This window comes from Peromyscus maniculatus, chromosome 19 (genome assembly GCF_049852395.1).
Source record: "Peromyscus maniculatus bairdii isolate BWxNUB_F1_BW_parent chromosome 19, HU_Pman_BW_mat_3.1, whole genome shotgun sequence".
NCBI lineage: Eukaryota > Metazoa > Chordata > Mammalia > Rodentia > Cricetidae > Peromyscus > Peromyscus maniculatus.
In genome coordinates, this window is record NC_134870.1 from 4,628,212 (window position 1) to 4,649,815 (window position 21,604).

The window sequence follows — 21,604 nt, forward strand, 5'->3', positions numbered from 1 at the left end:
ACTGTCAGAATGGGCAGCTCTGCCTCTCTTCCCTCCTGAGAATTCCAAGACGTGGTGCTTGCCACAAACCTAGGAGGTCTCTGTGAGACAACAATATTAAGAGCAACTTCGGAATTAATCCAGGGATAACATACCCCTGCTTTCCATAAACCAACAGCCTCCTTTTAGAAAAATATAATTCTCTTATTAACAACCAGAATTTTTAAAGCCTTTAAAAAATCATTATTTCATTTTAAGTGCAAAATCCTGAATGGACCAGAGATCTTAATTTTTAAAAAATATAGCTGAGTAGTTTAATTATGGATGCACTTGCATATTCTAAGCATACTTCATTATTTATGTAGCCATTGAAAGAGCTTTTTAATTAAATAGCATGCTGGCAATCCATTGTGAAATGTATAGGTGTAGGTTTCTCTTGCATCAAAAAGCTAAATACACATATGTGAAACATTATGGCAGGTGTGCATACTTTAATCACTATAAAACACTTGTTTGTGAATGATATTAAAATTTCGCAAAAGTTTTCTTTTATTGGAAACACAATAAATAATATCATATACTTGGTTATTCACACTTCGTTCATTCCATGACTTGTAAATGAGGTAGGGTAGTGGTTCTCCAAGTGTGGTCTGTAACCAGCATTACCCAGAAATTCTTAGAAAAGCATGAACTTGAGCTCCAATGAAATCAGAAACTCTGGGGTTCTGGTCCAGCATGCCATGATGTTACGAGCAAACTCTGCCAGTGAATGTCAAGTAGGCTAAGGCCTGAGAACCATGGAGAACCATTGTGCTTCTGGAGATGCAGTTTTCATAGGCAGGCCCACAGGCGACAAGGGGTCACAAGTCCATCAGCCAGGTTGCATTTTCCTTACCCGGAAGTGCTATGAACATTTTGCTATTTGCTTGAGATCTTCAGAGTTTAAAAGAGGTCACAGGACTCAGAGTGTGATAACCATTTTAAGCATGACTCCATGAATGTGGTCCACGAGTATCATAATTTATACTATTCAGATTAATGATGTCTATCAAGGTCCAGTGCACACACTGCTATTCTTCTCCTCCTTAAAAACATTTCACAGAAGCTCTAAAATCAGGAGCTTCTATTTCTTCAGCATTTTGTGGTAGGCTGTGGAGTCAGGTCTCTCAGAGAGCCATCCCATGCCTGTCAAAAGGCTGATGACCAAGTTCCATTACCTTTCCTGGTCGGGTGATCCCAGGCCAGGAGATGAAGCCATTTGGAGAAGACTCCACTGGGAGTCGGCGCCAGAGCCAGAACTAACAGCCCTCTGACTTGCTGTTCTGTGCTTTGTCTTCTGAACAATGCTGCTCCTTAAGTACACATAAGCCAAACAGCCGCGCAAATTGCAGCCATCCACCACGAGTTCAGATTTGCACAGCATGACATGAATTGGGCTGCAAATTATGCAGAAAACAGCCATCACATCCATCTGTGATGTCAGAATCCTCAAGTACAATGTGACCTGGTAGGATCTAAGACAGTGCAAGTAGACTGGGTTTGATTTCTTCCCATGCAGCATGATGAATCTCCTCCCGGCTGCATTTGGCCCAGTGTGCAAAGGTTAAATATGATTGAGGCTATGCCTGGGATCTGCTTAGGAGCAGATTTCATATCCAAGGGTGCAGGCAATTAGATTTCTTTTTCTTTCTTTCTTTTTTTAATGGTAAGAGTAACTAGAAAAAGAAAACACACAAATACAGTCATAGCTGATGGTAAACTGAATTTATTTCCTCTTGGAAAACAATTCCAGTAATCTCCAGGTTCAGACCGCAGAGTAAACATTGAGAACAGTAACATACAGATTAGTTCAACTGATTCAAGAATTTGGCTGTGTGAAATCATTAAGGAAAACCTTGAACACTCAAAGCTTCAAATGTAGCCAGGAAAAAAAAAACCAAAACCCCTTGACAGTCTACATAACAACTATTGCGTATATGGCGAGGCTACCTGTCACACTGCAAGGCTTACAAACATATATACGGGCCGTATCCAGATGTAGGGTTCTGTTCTGTGAGAATGTCTCTTCACGGTGCACCAGAGTCTCCAGCAATAAAAAATAGTCTTGAGTTTTAATCGTTGATATACCAAAAGAGAAATTCTAGGCTTAAGTGTAAATAAAAGGAAGTCCAACCATAGTCACAAGATAACAGTTCTTTTAAGTTCTGTCTTCCTTGAAAACATTTTCTCTTAAGCCTTTTTGTTCACTTTGAAAATCTTGCCTGAATAGGGCCCAAGTCCACTCGTCTTTATAAGACCATTTTAGCATCGACGACATAATACATGTGCAACACTTTATATACAAGGAGTCTATCTGGTGCTCAAAAGTTCCAACACATGAACATCCAACAGTTTTGATAATACAAGTTGTATGATACAATACAATGCTTCTGAAGAATATACATTAACAATGTAAGTTTCGTGCAAAGAGTAAAACATGTTCCCTTTTTGTGCCACAAGTCCTTCTCCTTGAGAGGCTGTACTTGAACTAACTGCTGTGTTGGGTCATCGTATGATTCTGTAGAGAAAAAAAAAGAGGGAGAAAGCTTCAGTGATATTCTTCCTATAGAAATGAGCATAGGTAAGTGCTGGTAGGTACCCAATGACATGAGCTGTCATGTTTCAGCACAGGGATGGATGGATGCATTGATTCCATGCTGGACCAGGGAGGTTCACATAGGCTAAACTGTCTGGGTAGAGTACAGGTGCACTAAAGCTATTACCTCTATGGAGGAGAGGAAAGAGGCAGAGTCAGGATGCCCTGTGAGGTGTTGGAAGTACCCTACCTTTTCTCTGTCTACCATGCCTCCTCCAAATACGCTCCCACCCTGCACCACCTCTACTGATCAAAACATAACCCATGTTCAATGTCCAGGGAGGGTACCACTGTTCTAACAGTTTTTGATCTGCATATCATCCCCGTTTTTGAAACATGCTTTGCTCTGATCTCTCTTAGATGGCGAATGTTGACCGTCGAGGCTCTGGCCAACCTCAAATGTGGATATTGAAGAATAGAGCTAACAGCTAATGACGAAAGGTTGGAAGCACCTCCAGCACCCTTGTCAGGGTGGAGTTGGACCTGTGGCCATGCTGTGGCTCTGTAGAAGATCCCAGCAGCTTGCTTTAACTCCCCTGCCTGCGTGTTAGTGTTTCTCCCAAGGCTCCTGGGCAGCATTAGACAGTTTGGTACTCCTCACCCCAGGCATACTATATGTCCTTTCATTGACTAGATAACTTCTTTCCAAATTTTGAGGGGGCAACTGGGACACCTGTCCAACGAGGTCCAACATACAGGGCTGGAGGAGCCAAAATGTGCTGCCATTCTCCAGCTCCAAGCATGGTGGTAAGGAAGGTCTAGTTTCTACAGAGGTTGGCCTCAGGCCTCCAGGTCTTGAATGGAGACTGAGCCTTGGAGGCGGCCCGAGCTCTCCTCTCTGACTTCTCCAAGCAGTTCTGCCCAGTTCATTCACACTCCACTCACTCCTTTTGATCAGAATTCTGAAGCCTAGCTTGATACAGGACAACTTCCAGCTTCTCCAACTTAAAGCACATTTCCGTTCTCTGACTTCCCAAAGCCCTCTGTCCTGTGGTGCACTGGTCTTTATAGGCTCGCCTTGTGGCCTTCTCCTGGGCCTTCATGTGTTCCCTCTTTCATGAGAACCTGTGGAATGCTGATATCCCCACCGGACACAGCTCACAGCACTCAGGAGAGAGGACCTGACCTGGATATGGGATATGGGAGGAGGCATGGTTCCTGCCTTGAGCTCATCATCGTTCTTGTGGTCTAAAGAAGAAAGGCACATGGCAATTCAGTGATATGACCAAAAGCAACGGAAGGGAACCCAGAAATGCCATGGACTTCCCTAGGCCTGCCTCAGCACAGGGGAGGCTGTGCAGCGGCCAGGGTGCCCAGCTGACGTTTTCACTGAGGTGATCCAGGACCCTGCCACGGTGAAGGCAACAAAGCAAGAGTGTGCATACAGGTCTTTGTTCTGACTAGCGAAGATCTTCCAGAGGCTTCTGAAGCAAGAGTATTGCATGTAAATGGGACACTTTGGGCAATATTATGAGGAATTTTTAAACATCACTAAAATGTTCAGATGTGGCCTTACAGGTGAAGAGGAGCTAAATGAGTATCTGAAACCGAACACTTTTTTTCGAGATCTCTGCTGCCTTTATCATCCCTGAGGACAGCTGGCCAGCCCCCTGTTCAGAGAGATAGGCTGCATGGCCAAGGGCTGTGTAGCTGACACATCCTGACTGGGGCTGGTAGACCAGCCAGGGCGTGGGGAGCCATGGGAGGGGCCTAGCTCCCCTTCCTGGTCTCAGATTTAGCTTTTTGTTGATGGAGTTGGACAGTGGGAATGGGTCTCTTCCTGCCATGACAATTACTGTGTGGTGAACAGCTACAACTGGGGAGTGACATTCTGGCATAGCACACACTGGGCTGGAGCCCAGACTGCAAAGGATGGTGAAACATCTCACTAGCAAGGCAGCTTTGGTTTATTCTACCCTTATGTAAAACCCCTTTGCTCCATTCTCTTCAAAAGATGGCTTTCTCTCTAGTAGTACCGGCCTCAAAGTGCATTCAAGAGTAAACTATTTTTATGCCAACTCTTTTGTCTGGGTATTGATTTTGAATATGTCTGGGAGGTGTTTTTCTGAAGGCATATTAAAAATACTGATGGGAACAAAAAACTTTCCTGTTTTCTCAAAGATCAACACAGCTCTGATTAGAGGTTTATAAGCATTAAAAAGTTAAAACCCTAAACTACACGGCTCCTGTTGCTATCTCAAAGTCCAACGTGGTTTCACAGACAGGTCTGAACTAAACACAAAGCAAAAAACTTACAAAGAATTAGGAAATGAAATAAACACAAGAAGCCACGACACTAATAGCTAAAGATGAGGTGCTGGCAGCTGCCTTTTTAGTACTTTGGTTTTTCTGCAAATAATGTTTCAAAAAGAAATAACTTAATGGTCTTGTCCTACCTGTATCATTTTATTTTTAAGTTTCCTAATGTGGCTCAAACTCACCCATCTTATTTTTTTTTCTTATTTCCTCACAACGGACACAGGTACAGATCTAGATTTTAACAATCACACTAAATGTTTACACATCTTTTTATATATGTGGATATATTTTCATCACATTATTGCAACAGACTGAATTCACTGCTACCAAGGACTTGAAGGTTGAGAGAAGCAGAAAAAACAATTTCATGAAGGAGGCAAGAGCAGGCTTGGGAAACACAAGCTTATGCCAAGTCAAGATCCATGGATGTGTCTCCTCAACAGAAACCAGGTTCCATCGTGTACAGACACCTGCCATGTGAAGATCCTTCCCCTTCACTGTGTTAGAACCGTCATATTGCTGAGATAAAGTGCCCGACCAAAGTTGCTGAAGGCAGGGAGGTTTATTTTGGCTCCCAGTCTGTGGAGACAGTCTGTTATGACAGCCGGGATGCCATCGGCTGGTTGCATGGTCAGGAGGCAGAAAGCAATGAATACTTGTGGTTAGCTTGCTTTCTCCTTTTTATCGCACCCAGGATCTTAGCCCGTGGAATGGTGCTGCCAACAGTTAATGTGGGTCTTCTCACCTTAATTAACCTAATCTAGATAATGCCTCATAAGCATGCCCAGAAGCTAACCTAATCTAGATAATCCTTCACAGGTGTGCCCAGGCACTTGCCTCCTAGGCGATTCTAGACTCTGTCAAGTTGACAATCAATATATACCATCACACTTATTTTCCCTTTTTTGGCTCCAGCCCAATTAAGGGTCTCTTCCATTCTTGGCTGCCTCCCCACCTCCCGGCCCCCGCCCCCCGACAGCAATTCTCATGGTGGGAAGGAGGCATATCCCCAGAGGTCCATGGGAAATGGGCATATTTTTGTTCGGTCAGGGGAAGAAAATTCCAGATGTTTTTGATACCCTCTCAAGGGACTTCCTTTGAGGATCCCTGGGATGTTTCTGCTTCCTGCACATGTACCCTATTCCAAGTCCCCTGAAAGGACAAACAGCCTGATGTAGATGGACGGATGGTGTGTCTGAGGCACACATTCATTCAGTTGTCTTGTAGGTGTGGGTGAGAACAGACACAAAGTCACAGTCTCCAGATGTGGCCTTCAGATGTCCCTTTGGATGGGAAACAATCTTTCCATGAGAGTGCTCAGTGATTTTTGTGTTTTTAAGAAATCATAGACATCATTTGCTAGGACAGGCTGCCAAGAAGCAAGTGGACAGACAAAATGTAGACAGCAGAAGCTGGAAGCAGAGAGGAGGCAGCGTGGCTCATGGTTGCCCTGGCAGTGGACCACACGACAGAGGCAGCCCCGAGACACCAAGGACGCGGAGCTCACCAGCAGAAAGCAGGAAGCACCAGTGCCCGCCCGCCTTCCCCCAGCAGCACCTCGGGCGGGCGCAGAGTTTGGAGCTCTTTAGGTCTGAAGGAAACCACTTCACTAGAACAAAGCAGTGGGTAATCTCACCAATTTTACACAGCAATTCACAGTCCCCGAAGCACTTTAATGCAATGACAGGTTATGAGAAAAAATATCTGTTCCAATGAAGGCAAAGTGTTTTACATAATCGAGAGGAACATCAGAGCAACATTGGTGGAGGTGGGGGGCGAAGACAGAAAAGGAGGTGGAAGAGAGGAAAACTTGTGCAATCCCACAGAGAGCCATATTCTACTCTGCAAAAAGCCATCTCCTGGAGACCCCATGTCTAAGGAACTGAAAATTGAAAACCATTAATCCCAGTTATGAACAGTTGTTTTACACGAGGGGGGTTTGTGTTAAAAAAAAAAAAACCAAACCCACAACATACCTAAGAGAAGATCTGTGTAGGCCTGCTGCACTAACAGTGAGGTTCTGAGAACACGCTCTTCATTGTAAAGGGCCTGGTGTGGAAGGAGTGTGTGCGTTCTTTCTTTTCTCCCCCCCCCCCCCCCCCCCCGCCCCGGAAATGTGAAATAAACTTAGAAGCTAAAAAACAGACGAGGGCCTTAAAAATCCCCCTAGCACTGTGTATTTCTTCTAAAATGTGAGATGCCTTCCATTTCATAAGACTGGAATTCTCATTTTAGGCTTGGCATCCTAACAAGTGATTAATTCAGCCTCGTCTTTAGGAGGGCTGACCACATTTGCTGGTCAAACGATTTAATCCTATTTTAAATGCACTCCAAGGAAAATATTTTTTTAAATAAAAATAAAAACCCACGATCCCCTGAAACTGTTCACCTTGCAATTTTGAGGTGATGCAATTTTCCTCAAATCTTGATGGGAATCTGAATTTCTACACCTAGAACCATGATAAAAGTTAAGATTTGAAGGGGGTACAGATAGGAAATCTACTTTCTCAGGATTAAAAAATTCCATTTCTACCCCAAAAGGGGTGCCCCCAGATTGTCTGGACTTTTCCAATTCTCTGACATACGCTTTGTGAACACCACCGAAATGTTCAGTGGTGGCAGCATTCAAAGCTACATTGGAATGGGGGCTGTGTTAAAAAAAAAAACAACAAAACTGTTGGTTCAAAGATGTAAATCTTTTTTTTGTCTTTAAAGCATGACTTGTCTATTTATAGATGCTTCTGCCAACACAAATATAGACAAGTTCTAAGAGGAAAGAGAGAATCAGCGTGTTATTTTAAAAAGGATGAAGAGGAAGAAAGGAGACGGAAAAGGAGGAGCTTCCCACTCACCCACTGCGCCCTCAGTTTATACTGTGGCTGGACTCAGTTTAAATGAGATGCTTCCAAACGGATGGAATCACAGCTTAAAAACAAAGCAAGGCAGGGAAAAAAAAAGCCACAGGAATATAAAGATGAAGCGTGGCTGTGTCTCTCACCAGATGGTGACAGTGCTGTGGTAACATGTTGGTTTTCTTCCCTTTAGTTGAAGAACACAAACATCCGCAATCAATCTCCCCGATTAACTAATTATATTACCCTTCCCTTTATCACTTGGGTTGGCCGTTTATCTGTAAACACAGAGGCTAATCAGTATGCTCTCTGTTTTCTCAGAAGCACATTCCGGTTCACACTCGGTTGCAAGCTTTCTTTCCAGGCTGTAGACTGAATTCTACATCACTGTCCACCTTTAAGCGTCCCTGCTTTTCCATTATTTATTTATTTATTTTTAAACAAAAGCAATTGGTTTCCAACAGTCTGGATAATAAGTCTTTTTGACCTGCCTTCTTCTTTGACCCAGAAGGTCACCCCTGTGCTCGGGCACAGAGCTGACTTAAGAAATACCTCCAAGTCGTACATTTCATCTCCTGCCCACTCAAAATAGAGCTTCCTTTAAATGTGTCTGTACGAGGTCCCTGAAGGCCAAAGAGGCTTCCCTGTAGTGGGCAATGGAGGGACAGAAACCTCTGCCTTTATTAATGAATGCAGGCCATTATGAGTCTGGCTGGCTCCTTCCCTGTTCCCAGAAGCATATACTGTACGTGACTTAAAATGCTAGAATATTGACACAAAGCGAGCTGGGCACCTCTAAGGAAAATTACTCCTTGGATATAATGTAGGCTCGTAACAGCTATTAGAGTACAAAATCAAACCCTCTGGGAACAGACTGACATATACGGCATTCTACCTAGTCCTCCAACATTAGAAGAATTTCTTTCTGAAGGCATTCCAAGGACAGCATTAAACTGACTTTTGTAGCAACCCGCAACAGCTTTTTGGCTTAGAGCTTTTAGTACTAAATCTCTGGTTTGAATCAATATAAGTACTATATCTTCTACATTAATCAATACATTTGGTTCAATACATGTTCTATTAAATTATACTTTCTAATCAAGAGTTTTACATTTTTAGCCTCTCTCTTTTTCATTTCCAACTTCTTCTCTGGTAGTAAAATAGTTTTGAAAGTGTATACAGGGAGTGATGACAGGATGCTGGTCTATTGACCCTGGACGATGGTGGAAAAAATAGTCACAAAGGCAAAGGGTGGACCTCAAGCATTTTAATAAGGTCAACAGGAGAGGAATGTTAATAAAGAAATGCTTTCAGAGTCCACACAATCAGAGAAGTTCTCATACCCCCAAATCTGAATGAATAGAATCACCATAGCCATGGCACTGGCAACAAGAACGTTCTAAGAATTGCATCAAAGACCTGAATCAACCAACATTCCATCCATTCCCATTTGCAAAGCAGTCACTACATGTCCTGTCAGGGGAAATTCTGCACAATTATGTTTTCATAGACTCTACCTGGGAAACATCAGGAACATGTTTGTGGACATGTCTATTTTTATGAGATATGTTCCGTGATGTTCTTTATGCAGTGTCTTATTTTCCCTTAGTGATCTGATGACCGAAACAGAAAGTAAAAATGACAACCAATGTGCATATATAGTTTATTTCCTATGTCCAGGAAAGCTGACCCATGATTTTCACATTTGAAGTTCACTAGAACTCTTCCATTGTAGCATAGAACCCACCTATCGTGATCTGCATCTGCTCTCTAAGGCCACAGACTTTGCATTTCTGATCATGTGTGCAGCCACGGAATTTCCCTCTTTATTGTATTCATATGGCCCTGTCATCACCATGAACTTGCAGAGACACTGATGCATTTTCTTTTGACATTTAACAGTTCATATGGGTTTGACATCTCAGAGCACTTTCTGGGTGACATTAAGTTATATATTAAAACAAAAGTGAAATGGAATCACCAGAAAAATATATGCTATGACAGACAGAAAAAGACAGTCACACTAGAGTTTGTTTCCCCCACAAGGAGAGAATTGTTTTATAAACTTTAGGCTAGTTTTTCAAACAATTCTGGCATTAAAGTTTCTATTGTATTTTTCATAGGAAAAGAGTTAGCATTCCGTTAAAACCTACTGAAGGGCACAGTGCTGGTCTGTCTTTGGATGTCAGTGTTGATGAACCTAGAAAGCATGAATTGTGCTGATTCTACTGTATGCACGAACAGTAAGTTCATGAGCTGGCACCCAGACGTGTGACCAGGGAGCTGGAGGGAACCGCTGGAGGGGATGCAGTGTGCTCTTTCTGACTGTTGTACAGAACAGGAGGCTGGAGGGAACCGCTGGAGGGGATGCAGTGTGCTCTTTCTGACTGTTGCACAGAACAGGAAGCTGGAGGGAACCGCTGGAGGGGATGCATGCAGTGTACTCTTTCTGACTGCTGTGGAAAACAGATGCCATTCCTGCACTGGATTTCAAAGAACAGCATGCAGGTGCAGAGGATTCCAAAAGATGAACATGGGCTTGCCTTACTACAGGTTTCCCAGCCTCAGCTTTGCTGACATCAGGTGATAGAAAGCTGTGGTTTTCCTGGGCACTATAGGAGGTGTATTGGTCTCTACTGTAATGTGGGTCCCTAGACATTACCACATATCCTCTGGGGAGACAAATCATTCTTAGTTGGGAACCGCTGCCTTATGGGACTTGGAAAACATTTGTGCATGAATAAGTGAAGGGTTGGAGATAAGGAAAATTTAGTATTGAATTGTTTTTAAGTTTCAACAAGAAAGAACTGTTCCACAGGCGAAGGAGAAATATAGAAATGCTGGTCTATGGTGTGTCAGATACCATGAGGGGATGCTGTCATCGCTATAAAGCTCATGCTTGAGAACCACACAATCAAGTCACAAAAACAGAATCACAAGGAAATTCCATAATGTTTTACATTTTTGATCTTGTATTGGTCTGCATGCATCGCTAACCTTCCCTGGTGTGACCCACAGGCCACAGGCTGGACATACCTTGCTGCAGTGTGGAGCAGAGGCCACTAGGCGTCCCTGCTGATGACCCGTCTTTGCACAGACAGGCTTATGAGTTGTGATCAAGTTGGAGGTTTTGATTATTTCTGTATTGGAAACAGACTGAGCTTGCCACGCTGTGCTAGAGTGTGCTAGTCAGTCTGTGAGATATGTCTGCCACCTTACAAAAATAATTTGTGTCCTACAAAGAGACACATAGATACTACACAGGACTGTACTGCAGGCTTTTAAAAATAACGTCACAGGATGAATGTGGGCAATTATCCAGAAATTCTGCAGAGGGTCCTTGGAGATATAAGTTGCCCTTTTTGTGGGTAGAACCAAATTGCTCCAGAAATGTCCACTCACTCATCTATTTACTCTCCATTCCAAGGATGGTCCACCTCAGGTCAAGGAAACAATAGTGCTCAGGGATGTTCCCATTGCAACAGTGTCCAAAGTGACTCAGAAATTAAGCTCTGAAAGTTACTATTTAGGGTGTGGAAATGAATGTCTACTTGGAAAGAACCCCAGAGGCACCACCACCAATTTGCTGGTCTATGTTTACAGGCCGGAATGATTGTATCTGGATATAATATAGTATAGAAATAAAAGTGTAGTTTCCTAATTGGGAAGATCCAAAGAGACAGTGTTGGGTGGGCATCTCTATTGAGATGAAGGATGTTCCTGGCCATAGTTCATACCATCTACCAGGAGAGACAGGGTTCAAAGGGAACAGAACAAGGACCCTCTGCCTTCTGTGAGGGGCTGTAAGCCAACTTAGAGAATGCACACGTGCCTGGAGCTGGAGGAAGTAAGGAGGGCAGGAACTCAGGCAAAGCTGAGTGCCATGGGGCAGAAGACCAGTCTCGTAGATATCCCAGGATCTGGTGGGCTGAAGATTCGTGAAGGTCATGCAGTCAGGGGAGGCATCAGTTTGGAAAGGGCTATGTTCAACAAATTATAATTTTTTTGTTTGCTTTTAGAAAGGGTCTCATGTAACTCAGGCTGGTCTCAAACTTACTATTTAGCTGAGATGATTCACTGATCTTCCTGCCTCTGCCTCCCAAGTTCTGGGATTACTGCATAAGCTCACATTTTGCCCTTTCTTTAAAACAAACAAACAAAATGAACAAACAAACAGCAATATTTAACCATCTGGGAAATTTCACAGTGGTTTATAATGTAGCAAGAATACTCAGTTAATTACCTGGGCCTTAGTTTAATGTGAGTCTTCAGAAGCGAAGACTAATTATTTAAATAATGCAACTTCTAAGTGGGAACATATAATTCTCAGTATTTTGACAATTAAACAGTATAGAGAAATAAAACAAGTCACTTCAAAAGGCCAAATTATATTGCTGGGCTACACATGAGCAATATTAATATGGTAACAATTCCTTTTTCCAGGAAGACCTTAAAAAGAATAGTAAAATTTCGGTTTTAAGCATATTTCTAACTGTTTTGCACACTGGAAAGACTTGAAAATTCTCCTCTTTGGAGGCTGAAGATATTGATGTCTTGGGGGTAAATGCATGCCTTCCAAGTGTCAGTTCTTAAGTTCAATACCCCAACCTCTGCAGAGCCCAGCTGTGCTGGCGCATGTCTGTCCCCCCCAGGGTCATCTCAAATGAACAAGGCAGCAGGCAAGAACCAACACCCTGGGGTTACTCTGACCCCCAAATATGCACTGTGGCATGGAAGTACCTTTCTGTCTGTCTCTGTTTCTCTGTCTTTATAACATAACACAATAAAACATTTTTTTTTTAAAAAAAAAGAAGAAGAAGAAAGAAAGAAATTTTCCCCTGTGGAACTCACAACAGTCTGCATTGAGATTCACAGAAAGTTCCAGATTGGAAGAACAGGCTCAATGAAGTAAAGTGGCCACTGGGAAATATGTTAAAAGTATGAAGTTGATTTTTCTATTTTTTACAATCAATCAACAAATTGAGCGACCTGCTTAACTGCAAGGAGCCAATAGTAAATTGCAGTCACACTTTACAGAGCCGAACGGAGAGGGCCAGGTCATGATTCGGCCCCGGACCCGGAACTGTAGTCTCGGTGTGCTGGGGGCAGAAGGCTTTGACAGGCAATACTGTCTCACATGATATTCAGGGATTAACTCAGCTCTTCCCAGGCAGATGTGTCCAGGCGCCAGTTGTTGCTAGGCCTTAGTTTTTTCCACTGTAATGTTTAATTTATCACACTGGTGCTTTCTAAACCAGAACATCTGTAAACAAGCTTAAGAATGACCTCCTTCCAATTCTACATCCGTGAACAGTGCCCCTTCTTCGTGCTTTAATTTTAATACCTTAAAGATAAATAACTCTGCGCAAGGAGGAGGGGAAAGGAAAGGCTTGTCTGACGCTGCTGTGTTAATCTTGGGCGAATACAAATTTCCTTTCTGCCAGGCTCTGGGGTGCACACCACTGATTCTCCACGCTAAAGCTATATTCAGGCATCTCTTCCCAGACAAACACAATTAAACAAACTTCTGCTAAACATTAACAGGCTTGTGTAGTAATTAGCAACAAATAATGGCTGCTTAGAATGATATTGCTAGAAATACCCTCTTATAGGCAGTACAGATAGGTGGCTCCCTCCTCCTCTTCCATTTTGAATCCTGGAAGGATTGTTTTTTAATTTTAATTTTTTTAAGGAACTTAGTGAAATAAATCCTAGTCACTCTCCTTGGCTCAAGATCTTTTAGTTTATTTGTTTGTTTGTTTTTGTTATTGTTTTAGGTTTTTTTGAGACAGGGTTTCTCTGTGTAACTGCCTTGGCTGTTCTGTAACTCACTTTGTAGACCAGGCTGGCCTGGAACTCATCGAGATCCACCTGCCTCTGCCTCCCGAGTGCTGGGATTAAAGGGGTGCAGCACCACTGCAGACTTAGCTCAAGATCTTACATGGAGTTGGGCTGTCCTGCGGGCAGCTGCGATGATGTCCCGCCTGCTGTTTGCAGTGCTCCTGTGTGTGGGATCCACTGTGATTTAGTTGGGAACTGAAGGGTGTGGGAGCCAGGCATTGATTTAAAAACTGACTGGCAGCCTTAGGATTTAAACTCTGGTCCATCAGACTCAAAAGGTCATCTGATTAGAATGGGAAAGGCACCCGGCACTTGTGATTTATATTCAAAGGGCAACCTTTGTGAGGAGAAGGAGCCGCGCCTCTTTCTGCCTTTCAACCCGACAGGACAGGGGTCCCTCTCAACTGAATTCCAATAATTATAAAAATGGAATAAAAATGGAATTCACTGAACTTGGAGGAAGTCATCCCCCACCCCGTGTGTGTGTGTGTGTGTGTGTGTGTGTGTGTGTGTGTGTGTGTTTGTGTGTGCATGTGTGATGTGTGTGTGCAGAAATCAGACAGGGATATCAGGGGCTCTGCTTTTGGACTCTCTGCCCTATTCCTTTGAGACAGCCTCTCCCTGACCCAGGAGCACCCCATTCTTTTCAGTCAGGCTGTCAGGCCCGCAAACCCAGGTGATCCTCCAATCTCCGCATTCCCACACATGGGTTACAGGTGCACAGGTGTGTACCCAGCTTTAACACGGGTGTGGAGGATCTGAACTCAGGCCATCAGGCTAGCACAGCAAGTGCTCTTACCAGGACGGCCTCTGCCCAGTCATGTTTGTTTTTAATTATCTCACGGTCACATTCTCCAGACATGAGTCAAACACATTACAATTCATTAAAGATAACAGAGAACCTTTGCCTATCATTGTCAACCGAATAATTGTCTGCTAGGCCAAAATTCAGCACATTGATTGATGTCATTAAACAGTGTTGAACACGAGCCACACCCTGGGATCAGGTGTGCCCGTCCACACCTCCATGCCTTAGCAAGCATTTGCTGTGTAGAGAACTGAGACATATTCATGCATGGGCCCCACACCTGAAAGCCCCACTGCCTCTTTAGAGCTCTCTGCCCCTCTGGAACATTCTGACATGGGGGATACAACTCGAGGACGCCCTCAAGGAGGCTTTGTTTGAGATTGTGAGAAAATTCCTCGACAGTGCAAACATGTCATTGCCCCAGTACAATGTCTGGCTGTCTTCCACTTGAAATAAAAATTCCTGGTTAGGAAGGTCTGCTATGTCCCCTCGCTGGCCTGTCTCTCTTCCCCCTTTTCTGTCTATTTTAATCTGCTGCAGACGGCTTCAGGACCCCTCTGGAAGGCTCCCTCTCTGTGTCTTCTAAACTCATCTTTGTTCATCAGGAGCTCACACAGGCACCAAGAGAAGAGAGCAGGTGTGTCGGGAGCCCACGTGCGGGTCAGAGGAGAGCTGGGTGGAGTTGCTTCTCACCTTCCATCCTGTGGATTCCCCGCGGAGGGAACTCCTCTGGTCGGCAGGCTTGGCTGATGGCAAGCACCCTTACCCAACGGGCTCTCTGGCCAGCTCTGCCTTTCTCCTTCTCTATGGAAGCCTGTCACGTTATGCTCATATTCTCTCTCTTGCACACCATTTTCTCCTAGGGTATTTCAGGTCTTAAAATGGCAGAGGTACCCTCTCCACCTTCCTCCACCAAGGAGACCTGTGTCGCTTAAGAACCCCACGCGTGAGATTTCCCACTGCCTTCCCACTTTCAGGACACCTTTTCTGCTTTGCTTCCTGGTCTCTTTGCGACAGTTTCCTCACCCCTTCAAGTACTCTGAGCTACCAGAGAGACAGCCCTTTAATCCCCCCACACAGAGGTGTGCTGTAACTATGGTGAGAGCAATCTATAACCCTCACATCCTTATACAATTTGCTCCTCCAAGTTAATTTGAATTCATTACAATAAAGCAGTATAATTAAAAAAAGCACTCTTTAATGTGAAGTATTTAACATGATCCTGGAAGAATGACAGTCTCCACTAGCAGAGGGCCAGGCGGCAGGCATGGTGCACACTCACGCAAATTCAAAGGTGAGCCGTAAACAAGTACACAGAGCCGCAGCGCCATGCATAAAGGGCCAGGCAACGGGAGGCCTCATTCTAATCAGTCCTCAAAGGAGCCTGCACACAGAAGTGGCACTTATTCTAATTTAAAGCCCTCATGCTTGCTTCAGTGTTGCAAAATTTATAAAAGAATAACTTCATTAAACCGCCCGGTACTTCAAACACAAATGCAAACCAGTCACAGTTCAGAAGGCGCTGGACCAGAGGAGAAACAGGCCCGGGACTGAGGGAGGCTGCGTCGGGGTGCAGCCCTCCGTCACCAAGGACTTGGGCTGCACCGCTTCTTCTGTCAGGATGCCGGCTGTTCTTGTGAGCCTGCCTAGTAACAGTGGAAATCACTCAAGGCGGCTGGGCAAGCTGTGTCACAGGCAGAAATACGTCTGCAGTCCACGAATGAGCACTGTTCAACGTTCCTTGCCTGGCCTGGGAGGAGACTGATTCTCTACACTCCACGATTACAGCTCCCATTTACTTGGGTATGTATTTCAGGCTTGCTTAAGTTGTAGCAAAGCTGATGTTAAAAAAGACTTCCCCTTAACCCTGGCACTGGAAGAAGAAGAAGGAGGAGGAGGAGGAGAAGAAGAAGAAGGAGGAGGAGGAGGAGGAGAAGAAGAAGAAAAGAAAAAGAAGAAGAAGAAGAAGAAGAAGAAGAAGAAGAAGAAGAAGAAGAAGAAGGAAGAAGAAGAAGAAGAAGAAGAAGAAGAAGAAGAAGAAGAAGAAGAAGAAGAAGAAGAAGAAGAAGAAGAACAGTAATAAGGGTGTTAAGGGGTAACAAACTTCTGCATCCATGCATGGTGCTGGAAGGAAAAAGTACCAGCATCCTAAATGAACACTCTTAGGAAGCCTCTTTTCTCCCCGAATCTCTAGGAATCAGTACAGTAAAATAACTCCAGGCTAGAGTCCAGAGCTACATGGCTGCCTGTGTTGAAGCACACCTCATCTGGTGCCGAACTGTCAGCAGACTTCACAAAGTCCTATGTATATATTTGAAATGCAATGCAAAGGCAAATCTCACAGCTTGCATGGAAACAGCCACCCTTTGAGAGTGTGGGAGGAGCCCGGGAGCTGGACGACAGTCCTGTCCTGAGGGAGCCCAGGAATGAATGGCACTTCTCTTTTCCCGTTCAGGGTTCTTATTAAACTGGTGCTAAATTTTGCTTCGAAGAGGATAGAGTAAGGGTTCACAAAGGCCCCCAAATGACAGTCTATGGATGGATAAGAGGAACTGGCCTTAGGGACACAACTACACTTCTGCGAGGATCGTTAAAGAAAAACAAAACAAAGCCCCAAACAAAGCCCGGCTCACCATCTTTCAGAACTTTAGAGCGGGAGCCTTGGTCTTGGCCGGAAGGGAGACCTGTGGTAGGGTAGCCATGTCAGGTTGGTTGACAGACAGACGGATGTGAAAACTTAGCGCTACCATACCCACACACAGGAGCTGTGAGTCACACCACCCCTGGAGAAACAAATGCTGAAACAAATTCTCGGATTCTTTACATCCAAATCATACAATCTTTCGAAGTACATGGGCATTCTTTTTGTCCTCTCCACGAATGAACTGGGGCTAATCGGATGGAGTGAGTGAGGTAATTCAATTACAGACAGCCTTTATTATATAATAAAATATGGATTATTGATCTTAGGGAGCCATTGATGCATGATGAGGCAAATCCAGGGCCCGAAACCTTGAAGATCTCAATTCACAGCTGTTTTTATTCATGTTTTGAAACTAGAAACTGTTTTCACTTGTGGAAAACCATCAAAATAAAACACTGCTAACTAATTAAGCCCGGTGTTCCAAACAGAATGAATTCAAGGTTAACCTAGAGGGCTGAGCTGGAGGCCTGGGAGGATTCCCTGGAAGGGGTGTAGTCCCTTGCTGTACCTTGCAGTAGAGGCTGGGGGACAGCTAAGTGAGTCCACACTGTGCATGCAGTCAAGACTTGGAAACCTGGGATTCACTTCCGAGGCTGCTTGCTACACTTCCAGCGCGATATTGAAAACAGAGTGAAGGGCACCTGTTTCCCATTCAGGGCAGCACAGGTGAGGCCGGCAGGCTCACAAGGCAATCCTGGGTTGTCCTAACAAAGGCCTTTGTCCCTGGTCCCAGGGACAAATGCAAAGGATCAACCCCAGATCTGTGAGCAATCAGCTCTAAGGGACAGGGTCACCTGGAGAGGTGGGGTCACAGCCAACCCTAAAAAGGGGAAAAAAGGAGCTAGGTGCTGTCTGTCCATGTCCCTCGGTCCCTTGTAAATCTGCCCTAAAATAAGACATCAGGGCTTGCTGTTATTCATGTTGTGCTACACAGTTCGGCCCCACTGTTCCTTCCCCAGATCTTGTAAACTTCTTGCTGCTCTTCCTTCTGATGGGGGTTCGAGTCCTCTGCTCCTATTTCTGGGCCACATGGACTCGCGCTCTCTCCCTGTAGCAGCCCTGACACGAACATGCTCTCCCTCCCTGTGGTTTCTGAGGGGTGAAGCCAGGCTCTGTGCTTTGGTGGGCACCCCTCCCGCACACAGGTAAACGTTCGTGTGGTGTGTTTTGGAAATGACTCCTGTGAAAGGGAGGAAGGAGGGATGTGCAACGATGCTCGGGCAAAGTTGCAGACTGTTCGTGCGGCTGCAGTCCAGAAAATGAATCCAATTTTTCATTCTGTCATTATAAATATTTCATTGCAAATGGTACTGATTTTCTACAAGTGTGGTTAAGCAAAGGGCCTCTGTGTGAATATTTAAGGGGGAAAAAAACCCTAGGAGGAGGAAGACAACGAAGAAGAGGGAAAAGGGGAATGAAAGGTTAGCAACCAATTAATTTCTTACTTTAAATGTAAAAGGATGCTGGGAGAAATTCAACAGTGATGTAGTGTGTGACTCAAAGAAGAAGAAAAAAACATTTCCTCTGCTCTTCTTCTGACAGTTTCTCATAAAATATCTGCAGTCCATCTATCTTTTAGTACTCCAGGCTCCTCTGGAGAGCAGAAAATGGTGGTTTAAAGCTCACTTCAGTGCCAGTCTGCGGGAGATTGCTTTCCACAGGACCCCCGCTGATGGAGGCCTAGGGGAAGAGGCCCAGGAGTTATTCAATCAGTCCGAGACTCTGGGGCGGCTGGGGGTCCTTTGAGGGCTGATTATAAAGCTGCCCTCCTGTTGCCTGCCTCGGAACAGAACGAAATGAGCAGCCTCTCGCTGAGAAGATTCTGCAAGAAGGAATTTCACCTGTCATGGAGTTTGTCAGAATTTCAGGATTTATCCTGGTGCAAAATTAATAAAATACCAACCAGGAATTCAGGCTGACTACTCGCCTGTGTCATCTCAAAGTGATCTTTCACCCAGGAAAACCTAGCTGGAGAGCCCAGCCACTCCTGCCCTACTTTTTCCTTGGGAGGGTGAAGGAGGTGATGTGACAGACACCACCCCACAGCAGACAGGGACGGCCAGCCAATTACACGCAAGGTGCTACTGTCTTCATGGATGACCTCTGACCTTGCCTTGGCCCTTCCAAAGCCTCTGAAATTAACTGGAGTCTGAGCTTCCTGAAATCATTCTGGAGTCTATAACACAGTAGGTCCCCTATGGCATCCTACCTGTTAAATCACACGCTGGTTTTCCAGACCCTTGAAAGGGGAGTGTAACAGTGGATCGTGTTGATAGCACAGGATCAGGAAGCCTCACAGATTAATCTGGGATCACCCAGCAATAAGCAGGTCTAGGTTCAGATGTTTGAATCCGCACTCCCTCCTCCCGTCTCTTTACCTCTGGGCTTCCAGGAGAAGCAGGGTGAGCAGGGACTTGTGCAAGCATGGCCTGCAGGCTCGGGGCTCAGGACTTCTCTGCTCCGACCACTTCAGAACCTAGCTTGCAGCACTCTGCTCACCACAGCTATTTTCAGTGACATCCTCTGAACTGAGGTCCAGGTAGCCCCAAGGTAGTCAGTGTTGGACCTGAAGAAGGGGTGGCGCGTCATCACAGACACGCTCTCGCTATGTGGGGCTGGGACGACATTCATGCCACCAGCTGGTCGGTCCACGGAGAGAGGAGGAGGCACTTCTCAGAACCACTCAGTCAGTCCCCACTGCCGAACCTCAAGGCTGCTCGGGGACAGGATGAACTTGGGTTGCTCTGGCCGCCTGTACTGCATCTTTGGGCTCCCAGGTTGTTGAGGTTACCCCTTACTAGATGGTGATTGACAGTAATTTTGGGCTCGAAGTCAGCCATGGTCTTAAGGCATTACTGCTTCTGTTTTGACATCACCAGGTCATCCTGCCCACCTCTGTGTTTAGCCAGGCAAGAGCCCTGTTCTGTTTTGGAGAACTACCTTCACAAATCAGTAACAACTGGACAGTATTAACACCAGGAGATAGTATGGGAGGGAGGGAGGGAGAGGGGAGAGGCTGGCTCGCTCTCTCTCTCTCTCTCTCTCTCTCTCTCTCTCTCTCTCTCTCTCTCTCTCTCTCTCTCTCCTTGCTTGGAAGTGAGTGCACAGATGGTGGTCGGGACACAGGGTGCTCTCAGCAGGCTTCACTGCAGATGCCTTAACTCCACAGAGGAAAAGGGCTTCCCACCAGCAGCGTCATGAATTATAACTGAGTATGGGAGTGAGGTCTCCGTGCCTGTCTCACAGCAAATATACTGTTCCATTTTCCTGCACAGTGACCTTTCACCCTTATAAACTCCAAGCATCGCCCAGCACACTGATGATATTTAATGGCAGCGAGTCTCCTTTTATATGTGTAGAAGGCACACAGGCTTAGCAGATGTACCCAGGGTGTGGGGTGGTCAATGATGAAATTAAGCTTTGTTGATAGCGAACAGGAAGCCTTTGATGGCCGAGTCAGGTTTCCTGGGAAAGAGGATGGGCTCTGGCGGCCTAGCTGAGGAGTTGCCTCCATGCGGGGGGGGGGGGGGGGGGGGCTGTGCGAGGAAGAGGATGACAGCCCCGCCCCCAGCCCCCAGCCAGGAGGCAGAGAAGAAGCCTTCCCTTCCAGGCTCTCCTCTCCTCTGCAGAAGCCCTTCCTGCCTCCTAAGCGCTTCCCCCCCGCTTATTCAGCGAAGTAATCAATGAAGGAGACCTGTTATTTTAGGCAGTTTGGAATTTCACTGCTTTAGAAAAAGGACCCCTTTACCCTGCTTTTCCCTCTCGTTTAGAGCTCCGGAGCTGCTGCTCCAAATGACAGCACCATGAGCAGTGCTTTTAAGCACCATTCATCTCCTCCGCCCGTCTCAGGCTTTTACAGAACACCGATTTCCCTCCAATAAGGGGAACTTACTCCTTCATAGCTGCAGGGCACAGCCTGTTACGAGCTGTAGATTCGCTGCAAATATAACAATAAAGGGTACAAATGTGAAGTCCTCTTAAAATACACGCTGGCTCTGAAGCTGCCTTGCCTTAGCAAACCCGATCAAGGGTAGCCTATCAATCTTTCTCCAAATGCTCAGAACAGCTCATTGCTGGGCGGCAGTGCGAGGATCATCACCTCGAGGGATCTCGAAGATGCTGGCCTGGATTCTCTGCTCATTTCAGGGGATTGATAGTTCAAGTCTGTGATTGTCATCTCTCTTTCCCTAATTGTCACAACAGTTGGGTCTAGATGTGGTGTTTTCCAATAGTCAGACGGAAGTTTGTAAACACCAAGGTTTATTCCTGGCACTTAGTCTCTGCTAATGTGAGGAATCGACCCACGCGCACAGCAAACATCTAAAACAGGAACACATGCAGGGATTCCGTGAGCCTGTCTGGACTGCAGAATGTTCTAGACATTTGGGTTTCCAGACTGTTCCAATGGATCTGACTACAAAGGTGCCCAGGCAGAAGCTCCTGTTCTGTAGTCTCTTGTTCCTAATGGAGGCAGATCCTCCTGTGGTGTGGCAGCAGGCTGCCTTGGCGACGATGTGGAAGACCAC

General features: G+C 45.3%; 1 protein-coding gene across 3 annotated transcripts in view; it reads right to left on the bottom strand.

Moving 5' to 3' along the window:
- Window positions 1-1,728: 1,728 nt before the first annotated feature.
- Window positions 1,729-21,604, bottom strand: part of Znf521 (zinc finger protein 521) — a 309,484-nt gene continuing 289,608 nt past the window's right edge. For all 3 annotated transcript variants that reach the window (XM_076554761.1, XM_076554760.1, XM_076554759.1), the window contains one exon: window positions 1,729-2,536. In XM_076554761.1, the coding sequence (XP_076410876.1) occupies window positions 2,507-2,536 (30 nt within the window). In that variant the 3' untranslated portion in view covers window positions 1,729-2,506. The remainder of the gene's footprint in view (window positions 2,537-21,604) is intronic.